General features: G+C 48.1%; 1 protein-coding gene across 1 annotated transcript in view; it reads right to left on the bottom strand.

Moving 5' to 3' along the window:
- Positions 1-15,724, bottom strand: part of LOC123771568 (uncharacterized) — a 42,326-nt gene extending 26,602 nt beyond the window's left edge. Inside the window, exon 1 of the mRNA XM_069313871.1 lies at positions 15,536-15,724. Within this exon, the coding sequence (XP_069169972.1) occupies positions 15,536-15,724 (189 nt within the window). The remainder of the gene's footprint in view (positions 1-15,535) is intronic.
- Positions 15,725-16,830: the final 1,106 nt, after the last annotated feature.

Genomic DNA, 16,830 nt, shown 5'->3' with positions numbered 1-16,830 from the left:
ATATATTAATCCATTCTCAGACGTATTTGGGGAGGAGGGGGATGATTGCTCACCTTTGGCAGTCATGAATGCTTTTCCGCAAGTCGGAGAGACGCCAGGCAGCAGGGAGAGATACCCAGCAGAGAGAGATACCCAGTAGAGAGAGATACCCAGTAGAGAGAGATACCCAGCAGAGAGAGATACCCAGCAGAGAGAGATACCCAGCAGAGAGAGATACCCAGCAGAGAGAGATACCCAGCAGGGAGAGATACCCAGCAGAGAGAGATACCCAGCAGAGAGAGATACCCAGCAGAGAGAGATACCCAGCAGAGAGAGATACCCAGCAGGGAGAGATACCCAGCAGAGAGAGATACCCAGCAGAGAGAGATACCCAGCAGAGAGAGATACCCAGCAGGGAGAGATACCCAGCAGAGAGAGATACCCAGCAGGTAACGATGTCCTGGAACTCATTGAGACGCCAGGCAGCAGGAAAAACACCAGCAAGCAGCCGTGTCCTGACCTCGTTTGCCTCGTTAACTTTGTAATAAACGTCGTTCGGGGTTGAACAGCCTGTAATTAAAGCAAACGAGGCTCTCTGGGTTAATTACGGTACAATAGTGTCTACGCTAGTAGCGCGGGGCGTCTTAATGGCGTCTGCCTGACGTATGAGGCTTGCCCCGGTGTCAGGCCTTGGTCGTGGATGTGTCATGCACCACTACTGATCCAGCTGGCTGTGTCATGCACCACTACTGATGCAGCAGGCTGTGTCATGCACCACTACTGATCCAGCTGGCTGTGTCATGCACCACTACTGATCCAGCTGGCTGTGTCATGCACCACTACTGATCCAGCTGGCTGTGTCATGCACCACTACTGATCCAGCTGGCTGTGTCATGCACCACTACTGATCTAGCTGGCTGTGTCATGCGCAGCTGACTGTGTCATGCACCACTAGTGATCCAGCTGGCCGTGTCATCCTGGACATGTAATGGCCCATATATGGGCTAATACAGCATTTTCACCTCAACCTGTCTATTGAACCTGTCTATTGGACCAATCTATCATCGGCTCACGGGTAATTACCCTCTCAGTGTTTAATTGCTCGGTATTTACACACACTAAGCTCACTTTTTCTAAATATTTCGTCGAGTTTTTTGTATACATCTCATAATTATCTTCTGTATACATGTCATAATTATCTTCTGTATACATGTCATAATTACCTTCTGTATACATGTCACAGTTAGCGTGATAACGACGTTAAATACGACCGTGAGCCGTATGTATAACCATTCTGTTGACGGAAGCCGCTTATAGTAATGTAGTTTGGTAGTGGGATTGGGGGGGATTGAGGGGTGTCCAAAAGGGGGGTTAGGGGGGTTCCCCATGTGGGTGGAGGTTAGGGTGGGGGTTTGAGAGGGTGGTTTAGGGAAGGGGGGGAAGGGGGGAGAGGTGTACACACTTAATCATTGCAACGGTTGGATGAGCGTTCCCCTATGGTAACGTCTTCCTGTCGTTAGTGTGGGGAAGATTGGCCACTTAGAGCGGGGAGATTATCGATGTCTTTGGATGTTAGAGTTGTTTGTGTGGCCTCAGAGGCTCGTGTGACCGTTTCAAACTGGTGTTTATGGGTATTTCTCAGTATAAATCAGTTCGTCTTTTGTACGGTCATGGGTGGTCGAGTGGGTAAAGTACCGTGAACACCAGTTGCATTGTGCACTCTGCAACGCCAGTATGATCCTCTGTTGTGATCGTCCAGATTATTACTATATGACTGGTACCACAGGCAGCTAAGCTCCTAAGAGTGCTCGGCCTAATTACTGACAATAGAACCACTGTAGAAGATATGGTCACGACGTACCTAATACTTAAAGGAGAAACTGAGCTAGGGGGCACAGGCAAAGGTTACAAAGACAAAGGAATCAGATTCAAGAAAGTGCTAATGCAATGTACACAGTGAACAAGTGGACAGTGAACAAATGGACAGTGAACAAATGGACAGTGAATAAATGGACAGTGAATAAATGGACAGTGAACAAATGAAGTGGGAGCCATTGTTGCGAAATCCATCTCCGTTCTTTGCTTCATAAATAAACTTGAAAGAGCATTTAGAAAACGGCCATTCGTATTAACTTGAGGTATTAAAACAGCTGTGAGGCGTGGACCAGGAGCTAAATCAGACCTGCTGTAAACACAACCAAACACGTTCTCTCTCACCTGCCCTTACACGCGCGCGCTCGCGCACTCACACACACACACACACACACACACACACACACACACACACACACACACACACACACACACACCAGGAAGCAGCCCGTAGCAGCTGTCTAACTCCCAGGTACCTGTTTACTGCTAGGTGACAGGGACATCAGAGTGAAGGAAACTCTGCCCATTTTGTTTCTGCCATCAATGGGGATCGAACCCGGACCTTAAAATTACGAGCCCAGAGCGCTGTCCACTCAGCTATCAGGCCCCTGAGTGGGTCCCTGTGTGTGTGTGTGTGTGTAATTACCTAAGTGTAGTTACAGGATGAGAGCTACGCTCGTGGTGTCCCGTCTTCCCAGCACTCTTTGTCATATAACGCTTTGAAACTACTGACGGTCTTGGCCTCCACCACCTTCTCACTTAACTTGTTCCAACCGTCTACCACTCTATTTGCGAAGGTGAATTTTCTTATATTTCTTCGGCATCTGTGTTTAGCTAGTTTAAATCTATGACCTCTTGTTCTTGAAGTGCCAGGTCTCAGGAAATCTTCCCTGTCGATTTTATCAATTCCTGTTACTATTTTGTATGTAGTGATCATATCACCTCTTTTTCTTCTGTCTTCTAGTTTTGGCATGTACTAGTGTGTGTGTGTGTGTGTGTGTGTGTGTGTGTGTGTGTGTGTGTGTGTGTGTGTGTGTGTGTGTGTGTGTGTGTGTGTGAGTGAGTGATGCCACAGCGCCCCATGCAAATTCCTGCAAATCCGGGAATCTGTAAATCCGTGAATCCTAAGAGATTACCAGTCTACACGTCACGTCAGAGAGACCGCAAGCCAGGAAAGCCACCAGACTGACTAACGCAGCCACACCAAAGAGCCCGCCGCTTGCTATCATACAAGCCGATGGGGGTTATCTAAATGATATCATGTAGACGGAGCTCGCGCCCCGGCGACCGTAGGGAGGGAGTGTTTGACTCACGACTGCTGACAGGTGAGGTGGCTCTCAACACCACCAACTCAATAACACGTCAATATCCTTGCGTGAGGAAGACCAAGGGGGTAGTGTGATCTTGCTCCCTGTCGCTCAAAGAGGGTAATTATACTCAGGAGAGGAGGTAGAATGGGTAAATCAATCAATCTCTCTCTCTCTCTCTCTCTCTCTCTCTCTCTCTCTCTCTCTCTCTCTCTCTCTCTCTCTCTCTCTCTCTCTCTCTCTCTCTCTCTCTCTCTTTTTGTTGTCCTCGAGCCCGTTCCTACGATCGATTTGCGTCCAATTACAGTTGGAAGGGAATACGGATCGTTTCACTTGCAAAGTGTGAGTGTGTGTGTATGGGTGTGTGTGTGTGTGTGTGTGTGTGTGTGTGTGTGTGTGTGTGTGTCTGTGTGTGTGTGTGTGTGTGTGTGTGTGTGTGTGTGTGTTTACTAGTTGTGTTTTTGCGGGGGTTGAGCTTTGCTCTTTCGGCCCGCCTCTCAACTGTCAATCAACTGTTTACTAACTACTTTTTTTTTTTTTTTTTTTCCACACCACACACACACACACACACCCCAGGAAGCAGCCCGTGACAGCTGACTAACTCCCAGGTACCTATTTACTGCTAGGTAACAGGGGCACTTAGGGTGAAAGAAACTTTGCCCATTTGTTTCTGCCTCGTGCGGGAATCGAACCCGCGCCACAGAATTACGAGTCCTGCGCGCTATCCACCAGGCTACGAGGCCCCTAGAGCCCCTTGTGTGTGTGTGTGTGTGTGTGTGTGTGTGTGTGTGTGTGTGTGTGTGTGTGTGTGTGTGAAAAAAATTAGTATTTAGTAACAGTTGATTGATTGGCAGTTGAGAGGCGGGTCAAAAGAGCAGAGCTCAACCCCCGCAAGCACAACTAGGTGAATACAACAGGGTGAAAAAAAACACACATGTGATGTGGTGGAGGCTGACTCCATACACAGTTTCAAGTGTAGATATGATAGAGCCCAATAGGCTCAGGAACCTGTACACCAGTTGATTGACAGTTGAGAGGCGGGACCAAACAGCCAAAGCACAACCCCTGCAAGCACAACTAGGTAAATACGCACACACACACACACACACACACACACACACACACACACACACACACACACACCCACACACACACACACACACACACACACACACACACACACACACACACACACAACACACACACAAACCCCAGGGGGCTTGACGGCCGAGTGGACAGCGCTCGGGATTCGTAATCCTAGGGTTCAGAAATCGATCGGCGGCGATGGTGGAAACAAATTTTCACCCTGATGCTCCTATTCACCTAGCAGTAAAAAGGTACCTGGGAGTTAGACAACTACGGAAGTTGCTTTTCCTGATGGGGGCGGGGGAGGGGACAGTTGAGAGGCGGACCGAAAGAGCCAGGGGGCCAGATTCACGAAGCAGTTACGCAAGCGCTTACGAACCTGTCCATCTTTTCTCAATCTTTGGCGGCTTTGTTTACAATTATTAAACAGTTAATGAGCTCCGAAGCACCAGGAGGCTGTTTATAACAATAACAACAGTTGATTGGCAAGTTTTCATGCTTGTAAACTGTTTAATAAATGTAACCAAAGCCGTCAAAGATTGAGGAAAGATGTACACGTTCGCAGGCGATGAGTCACAATAACGTGGCTGAAGTATGTTGACCAGACCACACACTAGAAGGTGAAGGGACGACGACATTTCGGTCCGTCCTGGAGCATTCTCAAGTCGATGTACAAGTCGTTGTACACGTTCGTAAGTGCTTGCGTAACTGCTTCGTGAATCTGAGCCCAGAGCTCAACCTCAGCAAGCACAACTATGTAAATACACAGCTACATCTTTAACCCTTAGGGAGCCGGTCGGCCGAGCGGACAGCACGCGGGACTTGTGATCCTGTGGACCTGGGTTCGATCCCAGGCACCGGCGAGAAACAATGGGCAGAGTTTCTTTCACCCTATGCCCCTGTTACCTAGCAGTAAAATAGGTACCTGGGTGTTAGTCAGCTGTCACGGGCTGCTTCCTGGGGGTGGAGGCCTGGTCGAGGACCGGGCCGCGGGGACACTAAAAGCCCCGAAATCATCTCAAGATAACCTCAAGATAACCCTAAGTTCAGGTAGCTTGTACTCTGTGTTGGTGCGTGCTCAAGTGTTTAATTAATAATTGAGAACACGCTTGCACACGTACGGAGAGATGTGTTATGAGCAATACTACAGGGCGTTTACCTCACCTCCACTTGAAGGTGAGAGAGTTAGGTGAGACATGATCACCATATTGGTGATCTTGGTCCCCTCCCTCTCCCCCCACTGTGTACTGTGTTCTTTTTAGCGACTCTGTGGCTAATATGGTACTCGGTTTCCGCCTGTGTCCCCTTTGTTCATCTACTAACCGTGTTAAACAATTTATCTACCCCCCTGTCAATTCCTCTTGAGAATTTTGTAGGTAGTGATCATGTCTCTCCTTACTCTTGTGTCTTCCAATGTCGCGGGGTTCAGTTCCAATAATCTTTCCTCGTAGCTCATTCCTCTCAGCTCGGGGACTAACCTGGTGGCATACCTCTGAAATTTGTCTAACTTCGTTTTGTGTTTGACTAGATGTGGACGCCACGCTGGGGCCGCATACTCCAGCATTGGTCTGACGTATGTGGTATACAAGGTTCTGAATGATTCCTTACACAAGTTTCTGAAGGCTGTTCCGATGTGCGTGCGTGCGTGCGTGCGTGCGTGTGAGAAAGAGAGAAAAAGTGTGTATTTACTATTTGTTAATTTTTGCCTGCAGGATCGAGATCTTAGCTCTTGGTCCCCGTCTCACTAACCGTCGGTTGTCTAATTCGGTATACGGTATACGCATTCGGTATACTGACTTAGCTCATTTTTTTTTCTCTCTATCATATCGAATATATATGTTTCTCTTTCCCCTCTTTTCCTCCCCTATCTCTTTTCCCCTCTTTCTTTCCCCCTATCTTTCTCCCCTCTCTAATCATCCCCCCCCTCCCCCCACCATCACCCCCCCCTCTCGTTTCCAAGACGCCTTAAGAAGGAGGTCATTGTAGCTCTGCATACATTTGTCTTATAGAACTGCTAAAGTTACATTCGAGTCTCGTTTCATAGAATGTATTCACGTAATAAATTGTTTAGTGTTTCTGGGAATAACTTTAGTTAAATTATCATTCAGTTTCTCGGTGCCTAACAACTGTCATTAATTTAGATAATTTAAGAATGGAAAAAGGTCAATTTCTCTCATGCTCCCAATCCCCATCTCATGCTCCACCCATTCCTCATCTCATGCTCCTCCCAATCCCCATCTCATGCTCCACCCATTCCCCCGCCCCATGCTCCACCCCAGTATATCCCTACTTACCACCAACATATGATGTAGTGGTAGCAGTATAGTGAAGCACCCCCTCCCCCCCGCCCCCCCCCCCCTCACCATAAACCATGACCTACACCGTCTGGCCTCGCCACAGTGCTCACTGCACACCACTACAGGCAGATAAAACCCCCCATAAACAAAGATATTCTATTACGTTTTCCAACTATTTTTTGCCTGCATCAGCGTTTGTTATTTTTAATGTGGATTGTTATTGTGAAATTTCAGTGAATGAAATCCTGGGGAAATGAGTGGGTTTTTTTTCAGGATTTTCTGCTTTCAGCTGAAATGTAATTCCAAAAAAATAGTTGGAATGGTTCATGGTGATGGTAGGGAAGGGTTGTGGGTTATGGGAGCCGGTCGGCCGAGCGGACAGCACGCTGGACTTGTGATCCTGTGGTTTTGGGTTCGATCCCGGGCGCCGGCGAGAAACAAAGGGCAGAGTTTCTGTCACCCTATGTCCCTGTTACCTAGCAGTAAAATAGGTACCAGGGTGTTAGTCAGCTGTCACGGGCTGCTGCTTCCTGGGGGTGGAGGCCTGGTCGAGGACCGGGCCGCGGGGACACTAAAGCCCCGAAATCATCTCAAGATAACCTCAAGATAACCTCAAGATAACCTAGTAGAAGAGAACCATGACAGGATTAACTTTGTAACAAAAGTGCCGCGTGGATTTAACAGGGGAAAGTCATTCCTGGCAAACTTGATAGAATTCCATGACAGAATTATTAAAATTACACCAAAAAGAAGTAGATTGCATTTTCCCTGACTGTCAAAAACCATGTGATACTGTTCGCATGAAAAATTGGTGTGGAAGATGGAGTAAGGTGAGATAATTGGGAAGGCACTGAACTGGGTAAGGGAGTACCTGTAGGGCGGGAGACAGAGTCACAGAGGCGAGGTCTCACTGGAGGAGTATAAAAAGTGAGGTTATCTTGAGATGATTTCGGGGCTTTAGTGTCCCCGCAGCCCGGTCCTCGACCAGGCCTCCACCCCCAGGAAGCAGCCCGTGACAGCTGACTAACACCCAGGTACCTATTTTACTGCTAGGTAACAGGGGCATAGGGTGAAAGAATCTCTGCCCATTGTTTCTCGCCAGCGCCTGGGATCGAACCCAGGACCACAGGATCACAAGTCCAGCGTGCTGTCCGCTCGGCCGACCGGCTCCCCTTTTCTTCGAACCATGGAGGTTCTCCAAGGTTTGATCCTGGGACCACTCCTGTTCCTAAGTTATGTACAAGCTCACTCGAGAGGAAGTAAGTTTGTACATCTCAATATCTGCAGACGAAGCAAAGTTAATGGGAGCCGGTCGGCCGAGCGGACAGCACGCTGGACTTGTGATCCTGTGGTCCTGGGTTCGATCCCAGGCGCCGGCGAGAAACAATGGACAGAGATTCTTTCACTCTATGTCCCTGTTACCTAGCAGTATAATAGGTACCTGGGTGTTAGTCAGCTGTCACGGGCTGCTTCCTGGGGGTGGAGGCCTGGTCGAGGACCGGGCCGCGGGGACACTAAAAAAAGCCCCGAAATCATCTCAAGATAATGAGAAATGTAAAAACAGAGGAAGACTGCAGAAAGTTTTCAGGAAGAGTTTGACAAACTCAAGGATTGAGTAAACAAATTATTGCTTGAGTTCAATCCCAATAAGTGTAAGGGGATGAAAATAGGAAAGGGTGGAAAAGGAGACCAGGAAGTATCTACACCATAAAGAGAAAACAACTACAGGAATCAGACAAATATTTGGGAAAGGATATAATTACAACACCAGAGGCACACACACAAACAGGGTAACATCAGCAGGATATGCGACGCTGGACATTAAACATTAGAACATGGTTTAGTATACTAAATAAGGACTCCTTCAGGACAATTTATACAATAATTGTTAAAGCAAAACTGGAATATATATTATAGCACAAATACTGCATCGAGTTTTACCCACACCAACAACGCCCCCCCCCCTCCCCCCACACCCCCCACGCCCCCTCCCCACACCCCCCACGCCCCCCTCCCCACACAACAACGCTTGGTTTAATGCAACACAGTCGAAGGCTCAACCCAGAATAAGTAAAAAATTGAGTTTGCCAACTTTTGTAGAGGACTGCCTGGCCGGGTTTAGCGACGCCTCGCCTCGCCTCACAAATTCAAGAGTTTGGAGAGCGTCAAGAGCTGGCTCGCTCCTTGTGGACTTTGTGAAGCGGGGAAGAGAATTTGTTGGACGTTACACAGTATCCCAGAGTAAGCGTGCTGGGCTAGTGCCTATCCCAGCGTGCTGGGTTCGTACCTATCCCAGCGTGCTGGACTAGTGCCTATCCCAGCGTGCTGGGTTCGTTCCTATCCCAGTGTGCTGGGCTCGTTCCTATCCCAGCGTGCTGCGCTAGTACCTATCCCAGCGTGCTGGGTTCGTACCTATCCCAGCGTGCTGGGCTAGTGCCTATCCCAGCGTGCTGGGTTCGTACCTATCCCAGCGTGCTGGACTAGTGCCTATCCCAGCGTGCTGGGTTCGTTCCTATCCCAGTGTGCTGGGCTCGTTCCTATCCCAGCGTGCTGCGCTAGTACCTATCCCAGCGTGCTGGGTTCGTACCTATCCCAGCGTGCTGGGCTAGTGCCTATCCCAGCGTGCTGGGTTCGTACCTATCCCAGCGTGCTGGACTAGTGCCTATCCCAGCGTGCTGGGTTCGTTCCTATCCCAGTGTGCTGGGCTCGTTCCTATCCCAGCGTGCTGCGCTAGTACCTATCCCAGCGTGCTGGGTTCGTACCTATCCCAGCGTGCTGGGCTAGTGCCTATCCCAGCGTGCTGGGCTAGTGCCTATCCCAGCGTGCTGGGCTAGTGCCTATCCCAGCGTGCTGGGCTAGTTCCTATCCCAGCGTGCTGGGCTAGTACCTATCCCAGCGTGCTGGGACTAGGCCGCCACTGGACCCTGATATCCCAGCCCAAACCTCCCCCCCCTTGCAACACCGTTAGGTTTAGGCTTTGTGTTGACAACAGTTGCTGTGCAATGGCAGCCCCTCGTGCACGAACACAACTCCTGCAAGCTGCCTCCAAATGCTTATTGCATATATGCATGACCGGCTTCGACTACAAGTATGTACTCCACTTTTGGGATGCAATGTGGCAGAGGCGCTAAGCACGCTTTGCATTCTTGGGAAAACTTATTGTCCCCTGCAGTTCCGGTCTGTATGTGTGTGTAGTAAATATATATATATATATATATATATATATATATATATATATATATATATATATATATATATATATATATATATATTAGCAGCAGTAGTTCCAGCCTAACAGGTCTGCAGCAGCAGTTATGTCTTAACTGGTCGGCCTGGTCGACGACCGGGCCGCGGGGACGCTAAGCCCCGGAAGCACCTCCGGGTAACCTCAAGGTAACTACCCTTCTGCAGTAGTTGTTATAGAAGCTGGCTGCTCTTCAGTAGTTCAAGTCTGATTACTCTTAAGCAGCATCAGTAGTTCAAGTCTGAGTACGTTTCTCCTTCAGCAGTCTTTCCCATGTAGTGTTCAGAGACATACCGTTACGCAACAAACAGTAGCATTACTGTTACGTAACAGTAACAGTAACAGTAGCAGTAACAGAGCACTGTAACATTACAGATCCCACGACCAACATTTACAAGCCACAGTTCATTCTAACACAGCCTCCTAACACTGTTCCCAACCACTTGGGCTGGACGGTAGAGCGACGGTCTCACTTCATGCAGATCGGCGTGCAATCCCCGACTTTCCAAGTGATTGGGCACCATTCCTTCCCCTGCCCCATCCCAAATCCTTATCCTGACCCTTTCCCAGTGCTATATAGTCATAATGACTTAGCGTTTCTCCTGATAATTCCTTTCCTTTCCTAACACTGTTAGAATACTAACCATCAATATCTGTAGCAGATGTTAGGGAATGAGGAGAGATGACGCATCTGATAGTTTTTTTTTTATTATTGTTATTTTCTACCACAGACGTAGCCAGACATTTACAATGCTAACCAGCATATATACATTTTCTTCTGTCCTCCATGGACAGGGTTAGAGATGTGTTAAATATATACTTCAAGGGTTTATTAAACAATCAACCACAGAAGGTGATTCGGTGCTTCTAAAATGCTAAGTTAACTGCATTTGATAGTGAATATCGATAAACCAACTTGAAATGGTTGATTAATCTTGGGGGTACTGGCCATTTGACTTAGGATAATGATAGTCTTTCTTTAGGCTGTTAAGAAGCTACCTGGAACTAACTTCCAAGTAGCACGGGCTATGGTGAGCCCGTAGGTACTATTTTTTTTTAATGGTAATGATTATGATGAGTTTGTGAACTTACTGCAGGGGTAATTAGACAAATTGTGCCTCTTGTGTCTGGCTAAGCTGCCCTTCTCACGAGACTAAGCTGCCCTTCTCACAAGACTAAGCTGCCCTTCTCACGAGACTAAGCTGCCCTTCTCACAAGACTAAGCTGCCCTTCTCACAAGACTAAACTGCCCTTCTCACAAGACTAAACTGCCCTTCTCACGAGACTAAGCTGCCCTTCTCACAAGACTAAGCTGCCCTTCTCACAAGACTAAGCTGCCCTTCTCACAAGACTAAGATGCCCTTCTCACAAGACTAAGATGCCCTTCTCACGAGACTAAGCTGCCCTTCTCACAACACTAAGATGCCCTTCTCACAAGACTAAACTGCCCTTCTCACAAGACTAAGCTGCCCTTCTCACAAGACTAAGATGCCCTTCTCACAAGACTAAACTGCCCTTCTCACGAGACTAAGCTGCCCTTCTCACAAGACTAAGCTGCCCTTCTTACAAGACTAAACTGCCCTTCTCACAAGACTAAACTGCCCTTCTCACAAGACTAAGATGCTCTTCTCACAAGACTAAACTGCCCTTCTCACAAGACTAAACTGCCCTTCTCACAAGACTAAGCTGCCCTTCTCACAAGACAAAACTGCCCTTCTCACAAGACTAAGATGCTCTTCTCACAAGACTAAACTGCCCTTCTCACAAGACTAAGCTGCCCTTCTCACAAGACTAAACTGCCCTTCTCACAAGACTAAGATGCCCTTCTCACAAGACTAAGCTGCCCTTCTCACAAGACTAAGATGCCCTTCTCACAAGACTAAGATGCCCTCTCACGAGACTAAGCTGCCCTTCTCACAAGACTTAGCTGCCCTTCTCACAAGACTAAACTGCCCTTCTCACAAGACTAAACTGCCCTTCTCACAAGACTAAACTGCCCTTCTCACAAGACTAAACTGCCCTTCTCACAAGACTAAACTGCCCTTCTCACAAGACTAAACTGCTCTTCTCACAAGACTAAGCTGCTTTTCTCACGAGATTAAGCTGCCCTTCTCACAAGACTAAGCTGCCCTTCTCACAAGACTTAGCTGCCCTTCTCACAAGACTAAGCTGCCCTTCTCACAAGACTAAGCTGCCCTTCTCACAAGACTAAGCTGCCCTTCTCACAAGACTAAGCTGCCCTTCTCACGAGACTAAGCTGCCCTTCTCACGAGACTAAGCTGCCCTTCTCACGAGACTAAGCTGCCCTTCTCACGAGACTAAGCTGCCCTTCTCACGAGACTAAGCTGCCCTTCTCACGAGACTAAGCTGCCCTTCTCACAAGACTAAGCTGCCCTTCTCACAAGACTAAGATGCCCTTCTCACAAGACTAAGATGCCCTTCTCACAAGACTAAACTGCCCTTCTCACAAGACTAAACTGCCCTTCTCACAAGACTAAGCTGCCCTTCTCACAAGACTAAGCTGCCCTTCTCACAAGACTAAGCTGTTTGAGCAGTTTATGCTCTCAGCAGCAACAAACAGTACGTTGTACTTGCTGGTAAACGCTACGGGCTCACCATAGCCCGTGCTACTTGGAACTTTTTGTTCCAGGTATCGAATCTTGAACAACATTAACTGGTAAACAAAGACACTATGAACCTACGATCCGAGCAAAAATAGTTGATCTCCAGTGACCAGATTCACGAAGCAGTTACGCAAGCACTTACGAACGAGTACATCTTTCCTCAATTTTGGACGGCTTTGGTTACATTTATTAAACAGTTTACAAGCATGAAAACTTGCCAATCAACTGTTGTTATTGTTATAAACAGCCTCCTGGTGCTTCGGAGCTCATTAACTGTTTAATAATTGGGAACAAAGCCGCCAAAGATTGAGAAAAGATGTACAGGTTCGTAAGTGCTTGCGTAACTGCTTCGTGAATCTGGCCCCAGGTTCGGGATCAAGAAGTCTGTCAGGTTTTTTTCAAGGTCTTTGTCAATAACTGGACTTCCACTGGATACAACTCACAACAGTCTGCTGGTTCCTATGTTTCGTCTGCTTGGTGAACAGAGGTGTTAGGTATAAAGAAATAACGTGGCAAAACGTCTAATATGGAGAGCAGTAAATAGGTACCCGGGTGAGTAAGGCAACTGTTGTGGGTTGTATCCTGCAGATCAGTTGTTGACCTCTGCTAGGAGGACCGTCCCAACCACTTGGGCTGGACGGTAGAGCGACGGTCTGGCTTCACGCAGGTCGGCGTTCAAACCCTTACCGTCCACAAGTGCTTGGGCACCATTCCTTTCCCCCGTCCCATCCCAAATCCTTATCCTGACCCCTTCCAAGTGCTATATAGTCATAATGACTTGGCGCTTACCCCTGATAGTTCATTTCATTCATTCCTAGGAAGACCTCGATTAGCAAAACATCCTCTCCCCGACTATGGGAAAACCATATACCTTGAGGTGCTTCCTTGAGGTGCTTCCGGGGCTTAGTGTCCCCGCGGCCCGGTCGTCGACCAGGCCTCCTGGTTGCTGGACTGATCAACCAGGCTGTTAGACGCAGCTGCTCGCAGCCTGACGTATGAGTCACAGCCTGGTTGATCAGGTTGATCAGGTATATAAATGATATTTACTTCACATTCTATATTTTACGGTAAAATCTAACAATTTAAAACGATAAAGTTGTAAAATATGTAAAACTGGTGAGTGGTATGTGGACTACATCACCACTAATAAGACCAAGTGTCAAGTCACGCAGCTTGGGACCAAGATGGTGATTCACCATCTTAATCCTGCCTGTCTAACCACCCCTGCCAACCTTCTAAAGCAGGCGGTGAGTCACAATAACGGGGCTGAAGTATTTTGACCAGACCACACACTAGAAGGTGAAGGGACGACGACGTTTCGGTCCGTCCTGGACCATTCTCAAGTCGAGGGGGATTACGTTGACCAGACCACACACTAGAAGGTTAAGGGACGACGACGTTTCGGTCCGTCCTGGACCATTCTCAATTCGAGGGGGATTACGTTGACCAAACCACACACTAGAAGGTGAAGGGACGACGACGTTTCGGTCCGTCCAGGACCATTCTCAAGTCGAGGGGGATTACGTTGACCAAACCACACACTAGAAGGTGAAGGGACGACGACGTTTCGGTCCTTCCTGGACCATTCTCAAGTCGAGTAGGATTACGTTGACCAGACCACACACACTAGAAGGTGAAGGGACGACGACGTTTCGGTCCTTCCTGGACCATTCTCAAGTCGAATAGGATTACGTTGACCAGACCACACACACTAGAAGGTGAAGGGACGACGACGTTTCGGTCCTTCCTGGACCATTCTCAAGTCGAATAGGATTACGTTGACCAAACCACACACTAGAAGGTGAAGGGACGACGACGTTTCGGTCCTTCCTGGACCATTCTCAAGTCGAATAGGATTACGTTGACCAGACCACACACACTAGAAAATAAAGGGACGACGACGTTTCGGTCCGTCCTGGACCATTCTCAAGTCGAATCAAAAGCAGATCAGTTTACCAACATGCCAATCACTAGTTCAGTGTGCCAAGGCCACACATCTTGCGATTACACTCTCCGCGGGTGCCAATGGTGCCACAACTTGGCACTGCGAACAAGACACAACACCACAGTTGAATTGGCAACACGTCTGGGGTCAGGGGCTCGCTACCCCGAGCTCAGAGCTCTAATTTTAGACAATTAAGGACACTACATATATGGAAATACAGAGCCAGTTGGGCTAGCGTGGGAACCCTGTGACGTCTTGGCCTCAGGCGTGGCAACCCTGTGACGTCTTGGCCTCAGGCGTGGCAACCCTGTGACGTCTTGGCCTCAGGCGTGGCAACCCTGTGACGTCTTGGCCTCAGGCGTGGGAACCCTGTGACGTCTTGGCCTCAGGCGTGGCAACCCTGTGACGTCTTGGCCTCAGGCGTGGCAACCCTGTGACGTCTTGGCCTCAGGCGTGGCAACCCTGTGACGTCTTGGCCTCAGGCGTGGCAACCCTGTGACGTCTTGGCCTCAGGCGTGGCAACCCTGTGACGTCTTGGCCTCAGGCGTGGCAACCCTGTGACGTCTTGGCCTCAGGCGTGGCAACCCTGTGACGTCTTGGCCTCAGGCGTGGCAACCCTGTGACGTCTTGGCCTCAGGCGTGGCAACCCTGTGACGTCTTGGCCTCAGGCGTGGCAACCCTGTGACGTCTTGGCCTCAGGCGTGGCTTGTCGCTGACCAGTGCCACCACCACTACTCTTAATGGTGATGCTGACGATGGTGTCGCCGCTAACATTAGCGTTATCCTCATATCACTGCTAACATTAGCGTTATACTCGTATCACTGCTAACATTAGCGTTATACTCGTATCACTGCTAACATTAGCGTTATACTCATATCACTGCTAACATTAGCGTTATACTCATATCACTGCTAACATTAGCGTTATACTCATATCACTGCTAACATTAGCGTTATACTCATATCACTGCTAACATTACCGTTATACTCATATCACTGCTAGCATTAGCGTTATCCTCATATCACTGCTAACATTAGCGTTATACTCATATCACTGCTAACATTAGCGATGTGCTCGCATCACTGCTACCATTAACAGGTATCCTCGCTCCTCCGCTAACCTTAGCGTGCCTGCTGGCATCGCCGCTAACCTTAGCGTGCCTGCTGGCATCGCCGCTAACCTTAGCGTGCCTGCTGGCATCGCCGCTAACATTAGCGATCCTGCTGGCATCGCCGCTAACATTAGCGATCCTGCTGGCATCGCCGCTAACATTAGCGATCCTGCTGGCATCGCCGCTAACATTAGCGATCCCTCTGTAGCAACTACCAGTGGTTTTAACTGCTACTTTTACAGCTGTTGTTCCTCTCATGATGAACAGCACTCTCGTTACTGTTCTTGTTCTGACGTATTTGTTCTTATTGTTATAATGAACTTGTTCACCTTCAACATTTAAACAATTTGCGGATTTGGAATATTTTGTTGCTTTTTTTTTGCCGGATTTGGATTTTTTTTGCCGGATTTGGCTTTTTGCCGGATTTGTTTTTTTGCCGGATTTGGCTTTTTTTGCCGGATTTGGCTTTTTTTGCCGGATTTTTTTTTTTTTTTTGCCGGATTTGGCTTTTTTTTGCCGGATTTGACTTTTTTTTGCCAGATTTGGCTTTTTTGCGGATTTGGCTTTTTTGCCGGATTTGGCTTTTTTTTTGCCGGATTTGACTTTTTTTTGCCAGATTTGGCTTTTTTGCCGGATTTGACTTTTTTTTGCCAGATTTGGTTTTTTTGCCGGATTTGACTTTTTTTTGCCAGATTTGGCTTTTTTGCCGAATTTGGCTTTTTTTTTGCCGGATTTGGCTTTTTTTTGCCGGATTTGGCTTTTTTTGTGCCGGATTTGGCTTTTGTTTGTGCCTGATTTGGCTTTTTTTTGCCGGATTTGGCTTTTATTGCCGGATTTGTTTTTTTTTGCCTGATTTGGATTTTTTTTTGGGGGGGGGGGGGTTGTAGGCTTTCAATTTTTGAGTTGGCGGATTTGGATTGTTTTTGTCATACAGCGGTGTATAGAAACAATAACACTAATTGAAACATAAACACGGCAACTCCCGGAAAGCTCCCGGACGCAGGTTCGAACCCTCATCACGGCCCTTGTGGATTTGCTCATTTAACAGGGCAATGTTTCGGTCCGTCTGGGACACCTCGAAACATTGCCAAAACGTTTCCTCTTTCATGTTTCGGTTCGTGTTGTTTCAGCCGTGTTATTCACTTGTGTTTTTCATCTGGATTTTGGTCTGCTATTCCGATTTATTTGAATAATAAAGAGGGGTGTATGCAGTATTTTTTTTTTTTTAATTTTGCCCCGAGGGGCGAGTTTATTGGGCAGCGTCACTCATCCTGTGAGTGGACACACCGCCATAGTGACAGTATTGGGCAGCGTCACTCATCCTGTGAGTGGACACACCGCCATAGTGACAGTATTGGGCAGCG

Source organism: Procambarus clarkii, chromosome 76, assembly GCF_040958095.1.
Source record: "Procambarus clarkii isolate CNS0578487 chromosome 76, FALCON_Pclarkii_2.0, whole genome shotgun sequence".
In the NCBI taxonomy this organism is placed as follows: Eukaryota; Metazoa; Arthropoda; class Malacostraca; order Decapoda; family Cambaridae; genus Procambarus; species Procambarus clarkii.
Note: the sequence above shows the minus strand (reverse complement) of the source record. Positions and strands in the feature narration are given on the sequence as shown.